The sequence below is a fragment of the Aulonocara stuartgranti genome (assembly GCF_965226115.1).
Source record: "Aulonocara stuartgranti genome assembly, chromosome: 1".
Classification (NCBI taxonomy): domain Eukaryota; kingdom Metazoa; phylum Chordata; class Actinopteri; order Cichliformes; family Cichlidae; genus Aulonocara; species Aulonocara stuartgranti.
The window spans coordinates 1,024,587-1,047,500 of record NC_138939.1 but is presented as its reverse complement, the minus strand read 5'-3'; the positions used below and the strand labels follow the sequence as shown (position 1 = coordinate 1,047,500).

Sequence of the window (22,914 nt, the reverse complement as noted above, 5' to 3'; positions counted from 1 at the left end):
GTGCTGCTAATTAGCCATAGACTTTTGTTTCACTTGGAAAAAGAAAGAGAAAGTCCCAAACTCCCAGCGCAGAGAAGCTGTGAAACAGATATGTTGCATGTTGCGGTGGGTGCGTGCACGCTATAGGATGGGCCTGCCTCCCCGAGTCTGCACACGCAGCTCTCGGTAAACAGTCGAGAGTGCAGAAAAGATCCTTCTTCTCTTAATTAGCTGTGTAACAATTAAAGTCTCCTCTTAGTAAATTGAACCTTTGTCTCCCTCGCCTCCCTCGTTGGATTTCAGCACCTGTCACAACAACCCCTCCCTTTACCACCACCTCTATTACCTCCACAGCCACCCCCCCTCCGCTGGAGTCATTATGCAAAACTCCACCAGAAAGCGCCCAGCGTGAGTGGAAGAAAACAGCAATTATTTCTGATATTCTGTTATTTAGGCCGTATTGACATTCAGCGACTTTCTCTTTCTCTGCGTTTGCCTCGCCCTCGCCGCCGTCACCTGAAAATCACACAGAGCCTCGACGCCACTGACGATTAGTCTCAATCCCGAATCAGGCAGGTCATCGCCGCCGCGCCCTGCGGTGACCCACACATTCTCCCCGAGTGTGTGTGTGCAGCTTTGAAATGCAGCACAGAGAGCAGCCAGTGATGTAAGCTGTGACAGATACACTGTGGTCATTGTCTCTCTGTCCTCTTTCTAACCATGCGTGAGCGCGCTACACTGCCATGTTTGTTGTCCGACACACACGCACACATGCACACACACACACACACACACACACACACACACACACACACACACACACACACACGCGCACACACACACACACGCACACGCACACACACACACTGAACTGTGCCCTGGTTTTTCTGACTGATTTGACAGGAAGAAGAGCTCAGTCACCGGACACCGAGCAGGCCGCAGCACGCAGGTACATCACTGGACATTTTGAACCTCACCCACGCAGCTCTTTGCGTTTACACCTGTGCTCACATATGGAAGCCAACCACGGATGATAAACAGGAAAACTGTAGATACCAGAGATGTGCTTCATCAAAAAATGGTTACGCAAGAATATCAGAGAACACGAGGAAGAGGAGGATCGGGATATGATGGAATAATCGCAGAAGGAGCTGCGTGAGAGACACGGCGATCACGTCGAGTCAGAACCTGAAAAACAGCTTTCGAACTCGGCTGAATGTTCCCTCTGCTCCCTGCACGTTTGTGTTCAATAACTGCTCTGGTCACCCATAGGTTCGTTTCTTCCACCTGACCATGGCTGCTCGCACGCTGACCTCGTGGTTAGGAACCCCGGTCATGTTTAGTACGAAGGAAACTGGATCCACCTTAAAAACACGACATCCTGACTGAACCAGGACAAGGCGCACAGAGCCGTCTGATGCATGAGAACCATTTTCACATCATTTACTACATTTTCCTGTTTTGTGTCTCTGCTCGCCGGCCGTACCCTCCCGCTGCTTAGCGAGTGTTTGACACTGTTAATCCCGTGCTCATCGCTCGCCTTTGTTGGCTGCTGCAGGGGTCCAACCGTGCCGCTGTGACCTCTATTGTAGTGCGCTCAGGAGGGGAGAGGTGTTCACGCACACACACACAGACATCTGCAGGTCATCATCATCATAGTGGGAATAATACCAGGGATGGTTATCATAAAGGGAGGCTTTGAGCTCCCGGCCGTCTTGGGAAGATGATTTGGCCGGCCCGGAACAATGAACTGTGGGAATCCGCTTGTCCCACATTGATCTTCCTCCCATGGCATCCCCCGCAAGGCTGTCAGAGCGCCGGATGGATAAAAAGAGCCACAACATTTTTCTTTCTGTGCCTCCCGCTCCCTCCCGGTGTCTTTCTTTTCTCGCTGTCAGGAGGGCCCTCGCTGATCAGCGGGGATGAGCTGAAAGTTGAACTACCTGTTGACAGGACCTCTTAAACAGCCCTCAATGACATATTGTGCAGAGAGGGAGGGAGAGGCTCCTGTTCACTCAGTTTGTCACAGCTCTTGTGCTGTCTGTGCTGAAGTGGAGCCGGATCGTGTTAATCCACTCGTGTTCTTATGATTCTTTCAAGTTCAAGGAGCTCTGTGGAAAACTGCTGTATATTAGTGTAATGCCGAGCTGACTGGGATCGGTGTAAACGTCACGTTCTTTTTACGCAGACGTGTCTTTGTATTAAAAGCACCCGTCCTCTCGCGGGCTCCGGGTCCCGGCCCGCCAGCCTCGGGTGGAGCTGCGCTCGAATCTGGCAGGTGTTCTGCGACTGTTTCTGTGTGCAGTTGAGTGCGGAGTGTTTTTGCCTCATTACAGAAAGTAATAATGCGGTAAAGTCAAAGTGCGAGCGAGAGGAAGGAAAACAAGGCGGCTTTTTTATTGGATTAATTAGACGTCTCGCAAAGACCACCTGCAATAGAACAAAACACGAGCCGGGAACAAACTCATATGTGCAGCGCTCGAACCGAACCGTCTTTTGCCAAGAGGTAATTGATCTTTGAAAAGATGAGGAAGCTCTGTTTGTACTTTGAAAATACACTTAGAGCTTTTTAATGAACCCGACTGTCCCCGCCGCTCGCCTAATCGCCAAATATTTAGCACGTAAGGAACATATGGCCCACGTTGTCCCTCCGACATCAGAGCGCCGTCGCCGCGGCCCCTGCGTCTCGTTAACGATTCGGTGCAGATATGATTGAATTCGGCACATTGTGAATAATGATTGATTTGTTTAACGCAATGAATTTGTTCATTAGGACTTAATGAGGTATCGCATTGTGATTAGTCGATGGGTTTCGTGTCGATAAATGCCAAAATAACAAAGTAAAGTCCGACTAATGGCTTTTCGATCCCCCCCACCCTTCTCGTCTTAAATGTCAGCCAAAAGTTTTCTGACAAAACTCGAGCCTGACAGCAAATTCACCAAGAACGCTGTTTATTTGAATATGAATTCATAACAGGCGGCTATCCCTAATGCTGCGAGTGCCTTTCATATGCAATAATTTATATGGTTGCAATTAGAGAGGAGCACATTTAAATCCTGTATGCATTTATGATGCATGCTACCATTGATAAGAAAGAAATGAACTGAGCACATTTAAATGGTGACTGTAATATACTTCCATTGTGTCACAGATACCACTTATAATTAAGCTGAGGATTGAAGAGAAACCAAGTGAAATCAGTTTGTGTGAGCGTGCAGAGGATTCGCCGTGTTTGTGAGTGCACGTGGAGCCTCGCTGAATATTAAACCACAAACTATAAAGACAACAAGCGAACCGTCGTGAGAAAATGCTAAAGGAAGTCTTTGTGGTTTTAGAGGTATCGGAGGAGCCAATAGTTTTAATGAGGCAGCATTGCAGCACATGCCAGGAAATGATAAGGTCGTACAGGTTAGAGAATAACGGCACATGTACTGTAAGAGCACAAAGCTGGCGTTCGTAACGGAGTCTGCGGCGAGGGACGGCGGGGCCCCGAGTCTTTCCCCAGGATGGCCGGTAAGAACCCGAGTTCTCCTGTGACAGCGTCGAGCTGCTCAGTTTGGTGAGAGCAGCGAGCTGCAGCGCACTCGCCGCGTCTTTTAGAGGGCACTCGCATGTCGAATTGTTGTCTGTAGTCAGAGGCTCGTGTTTGACTGGCTGCGTGTCTACGGCTCGTACACCGCCCTCCAATTCCCCGCGCGCGTGCTCGTGCGTGCGGATGTGAGCAGAGGGGGGATGTCACATAAGAAATGTCCTTTTTAATCAGGGGAAAAAATATAAAATGACTCGGGAGCAAGGCGAGCATATTAATGTGCCTCATTTGCATACGCTCGTCAGCCAGGATACGTTTATAAAAAACACAAACTGGATTCGTCAGTTCATTTCACATTATTCCATTGTCTATCTGCCTTTGTTATATGTTAAAGATAAAGGCAGAAATCAAATTGAAGAAAAGGGCAAGCTGCTATCTCCCCAAATGAGCAACAGCTCATCAGCCTAGTTTAAATCACAGATTTCTATTCCAAAAGGCAGCCGCTTCTGTAAAAAGGGCCCATTCAAATAAGGTCTCCTCCAATATATGCACGGCTGCTGATGGAAGATGGGGTGTCACATAAATACAATTTAAAACCACAAGTCGTTTAAAGCAGCCTAACAAAGTTTGATCCTTCCCAGCAGTAATTCTCCCACGCCGTGGGAGCGTGTGTGATAAAACTATATGGTGACAAATTAAAGGAAAAACACCAGCTTGTGTGAACAAGCTTAGCTTTAAAACAGACTGTACGTAAAGGATGGACACCGATCGGTTCCTGGTCTGAAAGAGTGTGACGTTTTGGTCACCATGGTTGATTAAATCTTTTTGTTTCCAAATTTAGACGAGAGGGTGGAGCGGTCAGCTTTGTTCGCACAGTGTGTATGGGAGCATCAGGCCACGCCCATAATTATGCACGCTTAAATCTGGGTGATTTCTGAAGACACCCTCCCCCTGTGCAGGTGTCGTGAAGTTTGTGTATCAGGCTGTAAACATGGTTATTTGTGCTGCTTCAACACGGGGGTCTGTGGGGACTGACTCACTGCTGCCCCTGCTGGATGTCGGACGAACTGCAGGTCTTGGTTCATATTTCAGTCCTGTGGTTGATTAAAAGAAAATTAGATTTTTATTTCCAATTTGCTAAAAACAACTTTTTTTCATGCATGAACTGAAACGAAGGTAAAAAAAAAAAAGGCTTGATTATCCTAATTATTTGACAACCTCTGAACAAAGTAATATATTTATCGTAACTGTGATTGTATATCATAATTCACATCATTTAGCGCCTTATGTTCCAGTTATCAACGTGACGTGTGACCTTTAAATTCAACAGTATTGTGTTTTTAAGCATGTGCTTGAACGAACAAATACAGGAAAATATAGAGATTACATTTCTGTAGAATGATTTTAAGTGGAACAACAGCAAGACAAAGATTGCTTTGAAATGACAGCAGTGACAGGAAGTAGGTACATTTTCACAAAAAAATCAGGTTTGTGGTGCAGATCGGGCAGATCGTCACGGCAGGAAGGTGAGCGCTCAAAACGGACCCGGCACCGTCTCACAGCCTCTCAGCTGGACGGGTCACACGTTCAAGGTTTTCCTTTCATTTGTGGCCAGTCTGGAAATATTTCATTCAAGCACAAACTTTTTATTAGCAGGCTCCTAAAGTGATTTCTTTCAGCGTCACTCGGGTCAGATAAGATCTGTGACAGAGCACATCGAAGTGCTGTATGCAAGCCTGCAGAGCATAGCATAGCCATTATACTCTTAATGAATTCAGGCGCATTGCTTTACGATACTTGTGGGGAGAAATAAGGAGAATTCAAAGGGCAGCCCACAAGTGTCACATTCCTTTACACACAAGTGGAAAGTGGCCACAGTGTTTAATTCATGTCAGCGAGATAAGAATCCACCATCGGCAGTGTGTTGGAGGACTCTGCGGTACCAGAACAGGCAGCCCTTATGTCTGCTGACCTCCTACTGGGAGGGGAGGGGGGGGTTGAATGAACACTTAAGCCGAGCACGACGTGGTGTAGTGTGTGCTTCACAAACGTAGGTGGAGAAAGAGAAGAAGGATCCCAGTGTGGATGCCCTTTGCTCCTGTGAAGAGTACGCTGAGCTTCCTAACATGTCACCTAGTGCCACTCCTTCACGCCGCCTCGCCTCGAAAGCGCTTTTTGATGATTATAATGCTACATTAAAGTCCAGTGGCTGCCGCTGTTACCAGGCAGCGTGCTAATCAGCTTAATGAGATATCATACAATATTTTGTTGACCTAAGCAGAACCACACTTATTGTTTTGCAGGTTTGACCCCTGCAAGCAGCCATAGCTGCTTATACCTCTCCATCTGGAGAACAGATGGATGTGCATTAAAAGCACTGTTGTTTATTTATTTTTTACTTATGCATTCGCCGATGTTACACATACGGAATGAAAACACATTTAATGGCGTTACAACGCGGTGTGAAAACTGTGACATATTTCACCCAAAAGCCAGCAGAACAAAGAGCGGGCTGTTCACAGAGCAGTGTCGGTGTATCCACAGCATCTTCATGTTGTTTCCACCGTCCTGGAAACTGTGAAGAGCGCAGACAGCAAAGAGCAAAGCGATTCACATCAAATGTAATACGGCTCTTTAATGGAATATTGTGCCAAGACAAGTGTCGTGGCACCGAGATAAGAATGTTGTGTTTACTGGAGTAACCCCTTGGTTTTAAGTGCTATTGTTAATATCATAATTGTAGTATTGCCGTGGCTTCCCGGCAATGCAGTTGCTCCATTTCATTAAGGCGTGTAATTGGAGGAATTCTGATAGGATGGGCACAAGTAGCTTAATTATACACTGCTCACTGTGTTTACAGAGTAATTATTCCATCCAAAACGGCTTTACAATTTGAAAAAGTTCTGAGTCGCAGCATCCCCGCAGGCCTTCGGCGCTGACAGTTCACACTGGTGTTTTTATTTCACTAGGGCACCTATCCTGCTCCTCTCCAGCCCCACACTCATCCTTGGAGTGTCTTTACATGATTTTCAGTTCAAAACAAAAATCCTTTTTTATCTGATCCTGTGTCTCTATGACATCACAGAGATCCAAGAGCAGAAAAACTGAGTGTTTAGAGCATTACTTGTTGATAACGTGTACATACACCTGAAATATGACACAACTGGCATCCACATTTCCAGACACGTGGTTGGATGAACGCCCACACACTATCGTTGAATGTCTGTAAAATATTAAAATACGTCAAAAATGTTTCTAATACGTTTTTATTTTTCTGTTTCTTCAGGATGGAGGACTCTAGTTTATGTCTTGGTGTATCGTCAGTAGTGCCTGACGCTGAAGCCCACCTGAGCAATGCTGTTCTAAACGGCCGTTACCCAATCAGTCAAAAGCTTCACCAGCTCACTGCCCAGTTAGGACACGCCTTTCCCGACCTGCACCGCCCACAGCAGATTCCCGAAGAGAAGGCGGCCACGCCGTTGGATGAGAAGACACACCACGCAGCCCTGGCCAGTCAACCAATCAGCAGCCAGATGGCTCTACTAGCCAATCAGCTCAATCGAGACATAGACGCAGGGGCACTGAGTGGGTTAAACGGGCGTGTCGACCTGCAGCAGTTTCTCAATGGGCAGAACTTGGGCATCATGTCCCAGATGAATGATATCGAAGACGATGCTCGCAAGAACAGGAAGTACCCGTGCCCACTGTGTGGCAAGCGCTTCCGTTTCAACAGCATCCTGTCTCTGCACATGCGCACACACACGGGAGAGAAGCCATTCAAGTGCCCCTACTGTGACCACAGAGCGGCTCAAAAGGGCAACCTGAAGATCCATCTCCGCACCCACAAACTGGGGAACCTGGGAAAAGGCCGTGGCCGAGTTCGAGAAGAGAACCGGCTGCTGCACGAGCTTGAGGAGAGGGCCATCCTGAGAGACAAGCAGATGAGAGGGAGTGGCAGTCTCCTCCAGACCGCTCAGACGCCACATCTGGGCCCCAACAGCAGCTCAAACACCCATCAACAGCAGTTAGGGTCAACCTGCGCCCCCACCCATTCCTCCGGGCTCGCCACTCCAGACACAGTTTCTCAGCCGTCTTCCTCACCCAAGCCGGCCGGCGCTCAGGACGACCAGTCTCTGAACCCTACTGTGGGCTTCCGCTGCACCTTCTGCAAAGGGAAGTTCAAGAAGCGCGAGGAGCTGGACCGTCACATCCGCATTCTCCACAAGCCCTACAAATGCACTCTGTGCGAGTTCGCCGCCTCCCACGAAGAAGAGCTGATAAGCCATGTGGAGAAGGCCCACATCACAGCTGAGACCACGCAGGGCCAGGGTTCTGGTGGCTCCGGGGGCATGCAGATGGCCACCGAGTTTCGCTGCGAGGTCTGCGGCCAGGTGTTCAGCCAAGCCTGGTTCCTCAAGGGCCACATGAGAAAGCACAAGGAGTCCTTTGAACACTGCTGCCAAATCTGTGGCCGTCGCTTTAAGGAACCCTGGTTCCTCAAGAACCACATGAAGGTGCATCTGAACAAGCTGGCCATCAAGAACAAGCCACCCCAGCCCAGTGAGCAGGACATGGCCGCCGTCAACAGCATGAGCAATCTGGCTCAGGAAGCCCATGCCAACCTTTATTCCCGCTACATCTCCTGTCTTCAGGGAGGCTTCCTTTCACCAGACAAGCAGGGCCTCAGCGAGCAGCACCAGATGTTGGCTAAAGCGGGGATAGCCATGAAGGAAAAGGAGATGTTAGGAAAGCTGCTTGGACCTATGGCAGGTGCAATAGGCCACGGGCTAGGTGAAAACGAGAAGCGCTCACTCCTTGGCTGTCTCAACCTCGTTCCACCGCTCAAGTCGAGCTGCATGGAGCGCCTCCAGGCGGCTGCAAAGGTGGCAGAGATGGACTCGATCAATAGCTACCAAGCCTGGCAGATAATGGCTCGTGGAATGGCTATGGACAGGGCTTTCATGCCCAAGGATCAGCAGCAGCAGCACCATATAACTCCGGGTCAGGAAGATGAGATGGCTGGTGCGGGCTCCTTGGCTTCCTTCTCAAAGGAGAAACAAGACTACTCCTTGATTGCTTCCGGTGATAGCTCCAAGCAGAAGCAGCTCTCCGAGGCCCTGCAGGGATCCAAGGCTTCCAGTGGAGCAGTGATGTCCATGAAGGAGGATGGAAGAGGCTTTGACGGTCACCGTGATCTCATGTCCCACCATGGTAGTGCTGAGGCTCCTGGAGCCCTGGCTGGCTTGGGAAGCCCAAACATTGACTACAGCCTCTCCGGCCTGTCCGGCCTGAAGGAGAAGCCTTCAGAGTGCCCAGACTGCGGACGTGTCTTCAGAACCTACCATCAAATGGTCGTCCACTCGCGAATCCACGGTAAAGACAGGCGAGGCATTGACGAGGCACTTCAGCAAGGACTGGATGAACGCCGTGGATCGGCCAGTGACCCCGAGTCCCAGTCCATCAGCCGCTCCACCACTCCCGGTTCATCCAATGTGACAGAGGAGAGTGGCGTTGGCGGGGGACATTCCCAGACAGGAAGCATCCAGGACGACAGCCCCCATCCCTCCTCACCATCTTCAGGTAGGAGAACTACTTACTGAATCAACTAGAAGGCAGTGGAGCGAGCGTCCTCCATGTCTACCAGAGAAAGTGATGTAGATCTTTTCCTGTGATCCGCCTTTCCGTGAAATTTGATTTCTGTTCTAGTCAAATCTTTTAAACACATAAACAGCAGTGATCCTCAGCTTTTATTAAAGGAAGAAGACCTCGAGTGATGTTTGCTTTGGGTTTTTTAAGGCGGATCAAATGTAAAAAAACGTTGAGAAGAGATGCAGAGTCACATACAACACGACCTGTTCGTGCCTCCAGTCTCAAACTTATGCAGAGGGTGTAGTTCCCTCTGAGACCACATGGGATGCTCTGTTTGCTTACCTAATCTTAACCTTTAAGCTATCGTTAACCTAATCTTTGATGCTTTACATCATAGGTGTCAAACTCTGGCCCGCGGGCCAAATTTGGCCCGCAGCCTAATTACACTTGGCCCGTGAAGCCATACCAAATTACTGTCAGAGCTGGCCTACTACTATTATACAGCTAATATATATATTGTTTAGTATTAAGCTTTGCTTGTTCCATATTCAGTTTTTCAGCAAAACGTGTTTGAGTCCAAAAGATTCATTCTCATATCTGGAGGAATAAATATATTTCAATAAATATTAACGTCAGGCCGCGACTTTGTTCCTGTTTCGAATTTTGGCCCACTGTGTGTTTGAGTTTGACACCCCTGCTTTACATGATGGGTACATGTTTTTATATATAAAAACAGCTGATGAATAGCAAAGCAAAGTGTGTTCTCATCGTTGACTGAGAAACTAAGTCGACACTCACCGTGACCGTAGTTTGTGAAATAAGCACCTGAGCAGGCCCCAGAGGAGTCGCCCCCCTCAGAGTGTTAGAAGGCAAAGCAGGATGCTACGTCCATCTTTGTGTACAGTCTGTGTTAACGCTGGGCCGCTGCTCACTGTTTGACTTTCATTGAACTAGCGGTGCACGCGGCACATAGAGTCAGCTTTGCTCTGTTGTTTCTGCCATTAAGACTCCAGAGAACGCCATCGTGCCCGTTTGCGGGTTAGCAGTCTGTTTCCCGGGAGTGCGGGGACGAGCTCGTCTTAAGCACAGCGATTAATAAATGTCTTTAATAAACACGGCGGAGATGAGCGAACCCCTCCCCTTCCCCCACCCAGCCAACGCAGGCCGGCCGGGGCTAGATAAGTGTATGTTTAGTGGGATTAAGGGAGGCTCATTGCTAATGATTACACAAGTTTTTAAAGGTAACTTTTGGTTGCTCCTCAGGGCGCTACGCTGGCGTTAAGAAGCGCGTGCAGTAATTAGGTCACGAATACGCGATAATCAGTCGGTTTAAGCTAAACAAGACACTAATTAAAGATATACATATAAAGCAGGTCAAAAACATTAGCGAGCTTCATTTGCAGAAGCAAGGATGTGCTTTTAAGTCTTTTGAGAGAAAATATAAATATATATAAATATAAATCAGAGTGGCTTAGCTTAAGGCTGTAAGCAACTTAATTCCACCAGTGGAGACGAAATTGTTTATTTATTCACAGAGGCATGAAGTCCTTATCGTGCCCGTGTAGTGTGATGGGTTTGAACATGGGACAGGCTATGTTTATTTTAATCTAAGAAATAATAACAGACAACCCCCCACCCCAATTAGGAATTAATGAAAATGAGAGTGAGATAAAAACCTATTTTCTTTATAGAGACTATTAAACATAACACTTCTCAACAGGGTGGGGGTGTAGCGGATGTAATTATCTTCTGAATTTTAATGCTGGAAGTTTCTCCCCCTCTCTCTCCGTCCCTGCGTCTCTTTTGACTGGAGCACTTTGAATCTGACGAGTACAGCTTGTGGCATTTCAGCAACTTCAGAGGTACTGTACGCAAAATGAATAAATGCACAAATTCAAATAATAAAACTCGCCGTATTTACCGCCAAATGGTAGCGGAGAACAAAGGGTCGCATTAGATTTAGATGAGTGGTTAAATCTGGCCCTGGGGGCACCACCTTTGGAGGATTAAAGACAGAAACGTACGTAGAAAAACAAATTAAAATAGTGCGCGTTGCTGCGTGTGCGCCGCTCAGTCGCAGCGCAGCACGGCCGGGTTTGAAGCCGTGCAGAGGAAGTACGCAGACTGTGATGTGGACGGATGGAGTTTTTATGTGAAATTGAGAAGGAAACAGACTTGACATTGAAAGTGCTTTAACAGAGCCTCTTTTGCCACTTCCTGTTTTTTAATAAGAAGGAGCAGCAAACTTGACTCGTCGTTGTTCACAACTTACACAATATGAATCACGTTTGGAGCTCGGGGACTCTCAAATTAGAAGCTTTGATGTGTGAGAAAAATGTGTCTGAGTCTCATGTGGAGAAAGGTGTCATGCTTCTCCGCTGCATGCGTGTGTGCGGGGTTGCTTTGTTGCGTGTGTGCACATATCACTCTCGAAGAGTGAACAGGATGCCGTACTGTACCATTGTGTTAATATCTGAGGTTTGAAAAGCAGAGCTCGTGATTCTCTGTCGGCGTGTACCTGCGAGCATGTGTGCGTGCTCGCCTTCTACCCCGCCACCTACCCGCAGCAATTTAGAGTTAAACTTAAATTATAGTAATCAACAATAACATCTCAACTGTGAAAGAAGGTCAGCTCTGGCACTTTTGTCTTTGAGACGGCACTTGTTTAAAAGCAGTGCGTGCAGTGTGGAAGAAAAAGAGCAGAAAAACAAAAGCCTTTGTCAGAGATGTCCTTTAAAGACCTTCCTTATTAAACGCAGCTCTGCGGCACACCTTGAGCATCTTCCTTATTGAATATTTTTGAAAGAAACAAAGAGGTAATTACATATATGCCCATCACCATCCTTTTTTTTACACTTTTTTGTTTGGTTATCCTCGCGCCGACTTCCCCGTATTGTTTGCTGTGTGGGGAGGAAACGGCGTGCAGTAATCACGTTAGGAAGCCTCAGCAACAGGTAGCGCTGCCACGAGGACCCGGTGCCACGAAGGCACCGCTGCCTCCTCTTTCTCCCCTCTCTTCCACACAAATAAACCGGCGTTGCACGATGGCGTCGCTGAATGCGTAGAAAATTGGCTTTGCTGCGTGCTTGTAAGGCCTAAAGCTGCACGAGTCCTCTGCAACCATCCCGCTACCCTGAAACCCAGCTCCTGGCTCTAAAAGCACCGTGCATGCTCCCTCTGGCTCTTTCTTTCTCCTTCTCGCTCTCTGGAGAATCCCCCGCGTCTTCATTTTCTTCCTTGCGTTTTAACATGGCAGGGATTAGCCGGCATATCCCTGGTCTTACCACGGCTCAAACAAGCAGGCAAAATGCTCGCTCCATACAAATTGAAATTGGATTTGCCAACTTGACGCCTTAGGTTATAAAGCGTGGATATTCATCTAATTGCGACAGTACAATGGGGGCGTAATTACACGTGCAGACAAACTGTTAGAGTGTAATTACTGTGCCATTAAAACAGGAATAAAGTCGAGCTGAACAAGATCCAGACCACTGTGGATGTAGCTAGCTGACATTAGAGAGGAATGTCTCCTTCGCTGACTTCCATGGAGATCGAGCTCCAGGTCCTCGGGTGTTCTGACCGCGTACGCTGTCCGTCATCTTCAGCTGCCTTTGCGACAAAACTCGAAAACTATTTCAAATTTCCCCAGTTTTCTGTAAAACATGGTGTCGGGGCGAGCAAACTGCACCATGTGACCCCCTAAAATAAAGAACGATGCATTTGCTGTCATCACGACTGCACACTTGGGTTTGGAAGCAGTCGTGAAGCCTGGACTGAGCATGCTCAGTGTTGCTGCCAGAGCTGAAGATGCGCTTGTCAGTTTGTGAAGGATTAACTGACAGCGTACAAATAAATAAAGAATTAAAAATAAAGAATAAAAACACGACACGAGCTGCCGTCTGTTTACTGTGAAGTCCTATTTTCCCTCCAGTGTCAGTGAAGCAGCGACGTGAGGTCTAAAGTCAAACGTGACGTGTTTACAGTGAAACTCGACGCGTCTGCCCTCGAACTGAAACTGAAAACCAAAGAAAGTAAAAATGCACGAATGATACAAACTGCGAGCAGCTGGTTTCCTCTGGCGCTGGTACATTACAGTCAGGCCTCCCTGTTTTTTATTAGCTGGTTTTCCTCGCTTGTGTAACGTAAACAGACGTCGCGGCGACTGCGAGGAGCACCGGCACAGTAAAGGTGAACTCCTCCTCACCTCATTTGGCCGGCAGGTGTCGGCAGGGTGGTGCTGGTGGATTCGGGGATCGGGTTTGGCACCCTCTGTGGAGTAATCTGGCCCTGCACGCAGAATCGTTAAAAACAGGCGCTTTGAATCGAGGCCAGCCCTCGGTGAAAGATAATATATGTGTGTAAAAGTATGCGCATTAAAAAATAATGAATTACGGCTCTTTCCCCCGTTCCTTCGCCTGTGCGGATGACTTTGTCTTTGTAATTGACATCCGCTCCTCGCACTATTCTTCTTCGCTCTATAATCAGAGAAGTCGTGGTTACAAAACCTGAGCTTTCTGCCCCCCGCTCATTTGAAGAAGTCTGGCCTGTCATATCTGTATTTTTTATGTGTCACCAAACTTAAATAGACAGTCATTGTGTTACAGGCACATTCATTCCCTGAGCTGTATTTTTGTACAGTAGGTCAGGACTCTGGTGTCTGCTAAATGATAAAAGTTCTATTCAAACGCACTAATTGTCAGTGTGCTGCTCTGATTGACATGTCTCGGATAAATGCAGACTTAGTATTTTTGTACACGCTTGCACAATATAAAAGGCCAATTTATTTCTCTGTTCTTCTTTCTCATTTGATTTCTTTCTTCCTTTTCTCCTGCTCTCTGCCTCTCTGCCCTACCCCGTCTCTCAGACTCAATTTGTAAATATTACCACGGCAGGAATTAGCCCGGGCCTTTTTTAAGACAAATTTCAGTCGTATTCCAACGACGGAGGCTCCTCGGCATTCCTGGGTGGCTATCGGCGTCTAGCCTCGTCCTTATGAAACATTTATCGGCCCGTTTTATGTCTTAATGATCACGTTAGGATTCCCCGCTCGGTTACGAAGCCGGGACGGCGATGCCGAAGGAGAGGAGATGAAAAAATGACAGAGGGGGAGATGACAGGGCATCACAGTCCTCGGTAAACAGCGGCACATTATGCCATCCACTCGTTTCAACTCCAAATCTGTGCCAGAACACAGCTTACCTCTGCACACACACACACACACCCTCTGTCTTCCCCATTTCTGTTTTATGTTTTTATAATTAAAACATAATATTTATCTTTCCACAACAGAAGGCTGCCTTACACTGTCAGGTAGACTGTTTGCATATTAATATTCTTAATACATCAACAAGCTATCTTCTCCGGTGTCACTGCTAAAAGTGAGCGGCGACCGAGGAGCTGACTCACAAACGGCGCTCTCTACTCCACCAGTGCAGCAGGAGGAGGACGCCTTAAAAAGAGGAGAGAAGAAGAAGAAAAGGAAGCAACAAAGACATAAATTAACATCACAGTCACAACTTGTGCTGCCGGTGGAGTGTGTTTACTTAGTCTCAGCATTAAGATGCACATACAAATGCACAGATCCCCGCTAAATAAGCGCTCCCTCCTCCTCCGGGCGCGGCGACACTGGCTAAAAGTTTCTCTCTTGGATTGTGTATGTGTGTGCTTAACGGCGGGATGGGGGGCGGCTGAGGGTGAACGCCAAGTTCCTTTTCTCCCCGTCTGGTGACAGCTGTCTGACTCCGTCAATGCGGGATTCCTGTGAAATGAGGCAGGGCTCTCTCGGTCGGGGAATGCAAATGACGGCGGCGGACGATGGCGTTGCCGGTTTGAGCGCAAACGACCTGCGCCGGCCTTGCGATGCCGGGATCTTTTTATTTCTTTCCCGTTCCTCCCTCGCTTCATCATTCTCTAATTTTTCCCGCCCCTCCTCGTCTTCCTCCCCCTCCCCTCTCAATCTCCTCCTCTTAACCCCAGTGACAGGTCACATAAAAAGCCTTTTGTGTCAGCATCAGGGCGCTGACATGAGAGCAGAAGGCTACATGAAAAATGTTCTTTTTTCCCTTAGCTGTTGCTATCTCGTCATCGTGAAGAGGAGAGCGAGGCAGGGAAACGAGCGAGGAGCCAAAAGTGAGAGAGAGGAATTAAGTCCAGGGATTAAGATCTCTGAGCTGGGTTTTTTCCGTCCTCTCCCCCTGCCACATTCCAATTGTTCTTAAAATATTTGGCAATGTCAATTAGTAAGTGAGCAGAGCTAGCTGATGAACACAATTTTCCAGGCGACTGAGCACCCTATTGTTGTGGAGCGAACAGCAGATTTCTGAGGTCATTATCATTCCCTGTTAGCCGTGCCCAGCTGCTCTCCTCTTGGCTCCAGCCAAACTCTGCTCTCCTCTCTCCTTTTCCCCCCTCGCTCTTATACATCATCTTTCCCCTCCCTCTTCCACCCCGCACCCCCGCCTCCGCCCGGCCTGCGCCGTGTTCGGGGCTGGTTGGTAGCGAGGCAGCAACAGGGGGCCTTCAACAAGAGGAGGGAGGGGAGGGGGGCGAGGACGAGGAGTGCGAACACGAGAGGGAGCGCGGGGGGAAAACAGCTCGGTGACATAAGATTGAAGAAACCTGAGCGAGCTTTTCAGGAATAAAGCGCTTCATTTTCTCCCGTCGCCTTGACCTCCGTCCCAAATGCAAAAACGTGCATTTTTTCGTGACCTCAGAGTGGAAGAAACACGGCGCCGATTTCAGATTAAAACCGAGAAAACCAAAGAGAAACACCTGCCCGCCGCTGCAGTTTGATTCAAAAGAACCGGCTTCTCTTTCATTCTGCACAAAGCATCCAGGTATCTGCATCTAAACATCCAACGGCGTCTTTCTGTTTTGTTTTTAAGAAAAATGATGAAAGACGCCTTTGTACAAAAGTACGAAAACAAAAAAACTGCAGAGAAGGAAGGAAATCAAAAATCTCTCACTTGTTTCTGCTTTCCACTCGTACATCCTAATGTGTTCCCAGAGGCCTATTCACCCTCCCCTTCTTCCTCCACCCTACTGTAACCCCCCCCCCCACTTCCTCCACCACCCACCCACGGCTGCTCACCCTCCCCTCAGAGCTCCCCTCGCACCGACGTCTTTGCAGATTTACACCAGAGCAGGAAAAAAAATCAGGGTTAAGAGCGCTCCACACCTGTGAGGATCTTATGATTTAATAAACTCTTCTAAACTTTTGTTAATTTAAACAGCTAAAAAAAATGAATGTAAGAGAATTAAAAAAAGAATAAATGAAGGTTGGTGGAGGGATACCTGCTCTGCGGTCAGTCCCACCTGTCGGTTATCTCCGTCCTCCAACCTGTAGAAAGTTTGCATAGTTAACACTGCGTTAGCTATCCTCTGTGTGTGTGTGTGCTGCAAAAAGAGAGGAGGAGGAGAAGAAGAGAAAGAGTGAGAGTGAAAAAGGGTGAGCGGCATCAAAGCGTTGCTCTCAGCTGCAGCTGCCAAGCTTCCTCGTCCCCAGTTAGCAGCCATCCAGCTGTCAGGCTGCGCGAAGAGGAAGAGAGGGGGGAAATCTCTCACCAGCCATATGGTCCCCGGTTCTGTCAGAGACACTCCACGCTCCGTGGGCAAATGGCAAACTCATATATCTAATCAACACTCTTAATATCCAGACCTGAGACCGAGGATATTTTCAGAGCGTTGCCTTTCGGCGGCGGCGGGGATGTGACCTGGCACTCTGGGTTTATTGTTGCAGGAAACACTCGTGGAAAAACCAACCCGGCCCAGTGGCCCCGAGCACGCTGGCTCACGCTGATGTAAGAAAAAAACAATCGCACAAAGGCAGGACAGGAATATTAATTCTTTAAAAAATAGTTTTCTGTAGTAGCCGCCGCTTTAAGGAGCGGCGTAGCTTTAAGGCACCATTACTCCATCAACAGGAAGCAGCAGTGGGACTACTTTCAGTGGATTCATACATCCAGCAGGTGAAACAGAACCTGGTTCTGCCGGAGGTTTCTTCCTGTTCAAAGGGAGTTTTTCTTTCCCACTGTCACCAAAGTGCTTGCTCTCAGGGAGTCGTCTGATTGTTGGGCTTCTCTGCATTGCTGACGGTATAGAGCACGCTGAGGTGACTGCTGTGTGAGCTTTTATTTAGCCTCCTTTTGTGTTATTTTCTTATATCCTGGTTACATTTTTGAACTCGACCTCGTCACAGCATGAATGCCCGTTACACGCTGCTCTGTGACACCGACGTGCACACCGGATAGGCTCGAACCCTCCTTTCAGTGCAGGAGGAGCTGTTAGCGTTAGCATGGCTCGGCCCAAGAGAATGGGCTCGAATGTGGCTTTGTGCTGTCTGTTAGCGGGATGCTACACCTGCTCGTCTAATCCTGGCAGGCCTCCGCCTCCAGTCTCTCCGGCTGCAGAGTAACACGTGCCTTATGGCGTAACAAGCCACACTGAATCACGACGAGGTTTGTTGGTATTACAGTGACATCGCTGTGTAAAGCTTGGAAACAACCGTCGCCCCTGCCTCGCCGGGACGGGGAAGTGCGAATCCCTCCCCAGCTGCAGAAAACAGCTTTGAGTGTGCGAGGAGGAAGCATGCAGCAGCGAGTGATGTATATACAGAGAGAGTGACGTGAGGCGGAGCAGCAGAGAGAGATTTAAATAGAAATCAGGAGATTTGGATCGAGGGGGGGGTCCAAGTCCCACAAATCTTTGCTCAACCCAACAACCTGAAGCAGAGGCCATTAAAGCAGAGAGCCGAGATATCAGCTGAGATGGATACGGTGGCAGCGATGGTTTGGAGGGATGGTAACTTTAATGGCCCCACTGGGTTTTTAATGAGTGTTGTGCCCCAAACAAAATGAGCTAATTAGTGTTATCATCCATATATCAGACCTACACACACACACTGCTGTGCATGCTCTGGCACTCGCAGCCTTTTCCATGAACTTACTAACATCTCAGATTCACTCCTTTCTCTCTGATTTGTGTCGCCAGTCACACCTCGTCCTCCTGCAAACACCCCGCCCCCTCCCCGAGCGCCAGGGTCGTGCCCTGTTTGCGAGGGGAGCGATTATGTCTACACTGGTTTAAAATCGCGATAACAATACCACGAGCGGGCGTTTGGGGACACGGAGAAAGAGGTGCTCGGGCCAGTATCCCGGCATTTGGAGCCCCCGTTACCTGCGCCGGCGTAAGCCGTGTGTTTGTCACGCCATCGCCTCCGGTTGACCACGCTGCCCCACCAGCCCCCCGCTTTATTTCTCTTGCGCTAAGCCTATTATAAAATCAATAAACAATTGAGCTTTTTTCCAGTCCTTTTAAATCTTTTTCTCCTCTATCCTCTGAGATGAAGGGGAAGCATGCAGGCGGCAGAGCGAGGGGCGGGGGCACAGAATCAGTAACCCCTTCCTTCCTGACCCTCGCACACGTCATTTGCACTTAAACGCAGCGTGGGAAATGCGCAGGTGAGGCCTCACGTGACCGTGGCTCTGACCGCTCCGTCGTCTCTCCTCTCAGTTACACGGAGCTGCCGCCATGATGATTGAGGGGTTTTTAATTGTCACGCTGTGGAAATGTAATAACCCTCGAGTTGTTAAAAATCAACAAACACCAACTCTGATAGCCGATTTTCAAATCAGCGTCAGAACTGTGGCGTTTACACATTTTAATTCGCTTTGTCAGTTTAAACTCATATTTCAAACTGGGGCGACAGCACCAACTTCTTCTCCCAGCAGTCACGCACGAGTCGGAAATGAGCGCGTGCAGCTCTGTTTGCTCTTCTTTCTCGCCACGTCCAGCAGCAAGCCGTTTGTGGGGGAAAGCCTCGCCAACAAACTTTGGTGAAGTCACGGCGGCGTGCGGAGCAGCCGCAGACGCTGACATCCTGTCACACTTTAAGATAAACAGTCTTCTGCGCTCTCTTCCACCCACCCTCCACTGGCCGGACGTTTGACTGCAACAGATTTCAGCAAGCTGTTGATTGTGTCGTCTTGGACTTTATTCGTCCTGGCCGACCCTCTCTTCAACACGACCGCTATTGGCCGACCCCGGCCCACACCCCCGCCCCTCCCGCCTCCAGCCAAGCCTCGATCTTTGGAAAGCTCTCGTCAGGATGGCCTAAACTAGGCTACACGTGGACCGCGGACGTGTCCGCGCTCTCCCACGTGGTCCTCGGAGACGGGGGCTCACAGCGTGCCCAGAGCGCGCGGACGCCGGACGAGCATTTGGCCGGCGCGCTCGCTTTTCCCCGGGTTTGTCCCCCTCGGGGACCCTGTGTGGGCCGCTGGTGGTGACTGTGCTTCAGGCAGCATGGTGTGGCCATGTGTGTCACATCCCCCCTTGTCATCCCACCAGACGGAGGGCTGTATCATGGCTATCATCCTGTCACACTTGGATGAAGCTTCTTCGCCTCAGAGTTTGACAGTGACTTGCCTCAGTGACAATTAGCATCAGAAGCGGCTCTCTTATCCACCTGGTTCAAAGGTCTGCGCGCTGAAGATTGGCAGGCGTCTAATTTTCTGTCTCCCGCTGCTGTCGCCGCTCCCTCCGTGTCTCTTTCTGCTCTTCTTTTGTCGTGCCATGTTCACCATCCCTTCCACGGCACCTCCGGTCCCCGCGAGCGGGGCCTCGCGCCGCCGTATCTCAGCCCGATTCAACAGGAGGGCTGCGCAGAGAGGCGTCGGTGCTCGCTGCCTGCGCTCGCTGTGTTTTCCTCCTTCTTTCGCTTATTTCCACTGGGAGGAACACTGACCTCATTTGTGAGGACAATAACCCCCTTGACTTTGGGGATTAAGACATGAAACCTTTGTGGATTAATTAGGTTCAGAGCTGAATTCATTTTGTCGCCACGCAAAGCAAAGAGAGAAAGAGGCAGGAGCGGGACACGGGCCTTTTATGAAATTGCTATTTGTCCAGATATAGATATATTAAACACACATGTTGGGGCTGATCGCATTTACATCCTCCAGCAGAGTGACTCTCCGGGCAAAGCTTCAGCACAGGAAGTAGGGGACCGGTGCTGAGACAAAGCTGACCCGCCCAGCTCATCTCTCTCCGCAGGGTGGCACGTGCGAGCGTGGGCTGCCCGACCAGCTTCGGTCTGCACCGAGCCCCGCCCCGGGCCGCAGCCCCGATCTGGGCGCGCTCGGCCCGCCGTCGACTCTTAAGCCTGTCGCGCAGAGCAGCGAGCAGCGGCGCCGACACTGCCGCAGGAATCACATTATCTCAGTTGTCGTGGTAACAAAACAAAGTGTTTGTTTTCCAAGATGCAACTGCAATTTAGACGCTTTACACCTCTCGTGTGTGTGTGTGTGTGTGTGTGTGTGTGTGTGTGTGTGTGTGTGTGTGTGTGTGTACAGGTTCTTACTATACTGGTGGGGACCAAATCCTGTCCCCACAAGGATAGCAAACCAGACGTGTGTGTGTCAGTGTGTGTGTGTGTGTGTCAGTGTGTGTGTGTGTCAGTGTGTGTGTGTGTTTGTCAGTATGTTTATGTCAGTGCATCAGTGTGTGTGTGTGTGTGTGTGTTTGTCTGTGTGTGTGTGTGTCAGTGTGTGTGTCAGTGTGTGTGTTTATGTCAGTGTGTGTGTGTCAGTGTGTGTGTGTGTTTGTCTGTGTGTGTGTGTGTGTGTGTGTGTGTGTGTGTGTGTCAGTGTGTGTGTGTGTTTGTCTGTGTGTGTGTGTGTGTGTGTGTGTGTTTGTCTGTGTGTGTGTGTGTGTGTGTGTGTGTCAGTGTGTGTGTGTGTGTGTGTGTGTCAGTGTGTGTGTGTGTGTGTGTGTGTGTGTCAGTGTGTGTGTGTGTTTGTCTGTGTGTGTGTGTGTGTCAGTGTGTGTGTGTCAGCATATGTTATTTGCGTGTATCTTTAGCTCGTTTGTGAGACGCTGTGTTTACAGGATAAAGGTGTTTGTTTCAGCAGCTGAAGACGTGTTAAAGCATTTTTCATGTCGTCTCGTGCTTGTTGTAAATAAAAGCGACTGTTGTCTTATTAGAGTAACACCTTCTAAATGCGACAGCCCCAGGTAGAGCTCCCTTAAGGACCGAGTGTGGAACATGTGCTTGATGAGATGCCTTCCTCGCTTTCATTTACAGCTCTCCTAACGAACATAAGTCTCATCGTCTCTACCTACGCGAACACGCCTTTCTCTTTCTGCCCTCGAGTTACCGTCGCCCAGTGTCCCGCGCAGCGAGCATATGTTTATGCTCGTGATAAGGTGGTTATAGCGAGCGAATGTCTCTCTTATCCGCTCGCTGTCGGCGCGTAAACCTCCGTGTGAGCATCTTAGAAGGACTCGCTCTTAGACCCGGATTAGGCCTCAGATTTCTGCGCATAAAGCACACGGAGGCCTTCATGAGACCTGGTCTGGAAGGACGGGCTCTCAAAGGAATGATTTCACTGAGATACAGCCGTGCAGCGTTGCAGACATGAACCCGCCAGTCTTCCACACGTGTAAACGGCTCTAAACGACAATGAGATTCCATAAAAAGTGCAAAGAAAATCTCTTCCTCAACTCACCTCAGAGGCTCGTGCAAATAATCTCAGCATGCAACGCAGAGACTGAAGCATTCAGATGCAGAGGTCACACAAACGTCTTCTTAGATTCAAAAACAGCAGCGTGTGTGTGTGTGAGCACAACCGAATAAAGTCACATTGTGCATTAACAGTGAAAGACTGCTCGCTGTGATGAAAACGACTAAACGGTTTTAGCCGAAACGTTTAATCACAGGAGCTGTGCTGCAGTCTCTGCAGCAGCCTGACCTTTCCACTGTCGACCACATTTAGTCCTTCTAACAGGCACCAGATGCATGTGAACGCCTCGGGCGCAGGCTGCATTTTAGCCACATGCTAATCACCTCTTAGATCAGCTCTCTTGGGCCTCGGTCACACGTGTACTCGGCAAGTAGTCGCTGGGTGAAATCAGTCGTTGCTTCGGTTACTTTGTCTGCAATAACTCACCAGCAGAAGTAAAAGTGCTCGGCGAGCAGTATGCAAGAGTTTGCAGCCAATCAGAGATTTTTACTCCAGCAGCCGGTGGTTGGCAGATGGTCGCTCTTTTATAATTACTCCGGTACATGAAGCCCAAAGGAAAAGTTTAAACCAAAGAACCGTGAGGCCAAAATGCCTGTTTCGTGACAGATTTCAGAGAAAACGACGAGGGCGGATGTCTGGTGCAATCTACATACTGAACTACAGCTGCTTTTTAACAAAAGACTATAAACAAGGAGACAAATGATAAATACCCACATAAAGCAGCATCGTTTGAACTGACAGATTTACTGAAAGCACCTCTACTTTGAAACAGGCACGAAGTGGAATCGGCGCCTTCCAGCGGTTCGTTTGAGCTCGGATCACATCAGCTCGTTTATATGGAAGTTGTACCTGTTTTGCATGCCTGCACATGCCCGAAGGTGAAAGCTTTACGGCCGAAAAGCCTGTCAGAGAATTTCTTTGAAACTCGAACATCTTTGAGCTTTTTGTTTAGCATGTGGCTAAAACGTAGCCTCGGTGGTTTGTTGGTGATCGGCTGGTTGAGAGGTTAACAGAAGAAAAGCTCCTTTGGGGATTCTTTTGTTTGATGGGTGCAGCTCAGTGATAGCTCCCTAAATTGGCGCTGAGCCCCAATAACTGAGAAGGCCTCGCTCGAAGGACGGCTTTTTCCAGAGCGCCGACTTCTTTCGAGGACATCGAGGCAGACTTTCTGTAATTTCAACAAACGCACTACGCAAGGACACAGAGGCTTTCCGGAGACATTTAACCCCTGGGCCTCCAGCCATTCTCTCCTCCTGAGAGCACAGGTTTATCCCGGGCTTTCACGCAGACACTCA

The 22,914-nt window shown here is 48.9% G+C and overlaps 1 protein-coding gene across 15 annotated transcripts in view; it reads left to right on the top strand.

The window, feature by feature from the left end:
• znf536 (zinc finger protein 536) overlaps nucleotides 1-22,914 on the top strand; it is a 212,214-nt gene that overhangs the window by 120,863 nt on the left and 68,437 nt on the right. For 13 of the 15 annotated variants that reach the window (XM_082544108.1, XM_082544120.1, XM_082544107.1 and 10 more), the window contains one exon: nucleotides 6,796-9,089. In XM_082544108.1, coding sequence (XP_082400234.1) covers nucleotides 6,797-9,089 — 2,293 coding nt within the window. In that variant the 5' untranslated portion in view covers nucleotide 6,796. Of the gene's footprint in view, nucleotides 1-882; nucleotides 929-3,400; nucleotides 3,494-6,795; nucleotides 9,090-22,914 lie in introns of those variants that run through there. The other 2 variants (XM_082544118.1, XM_082544112.1) reach the window with 2 other exon arrangements.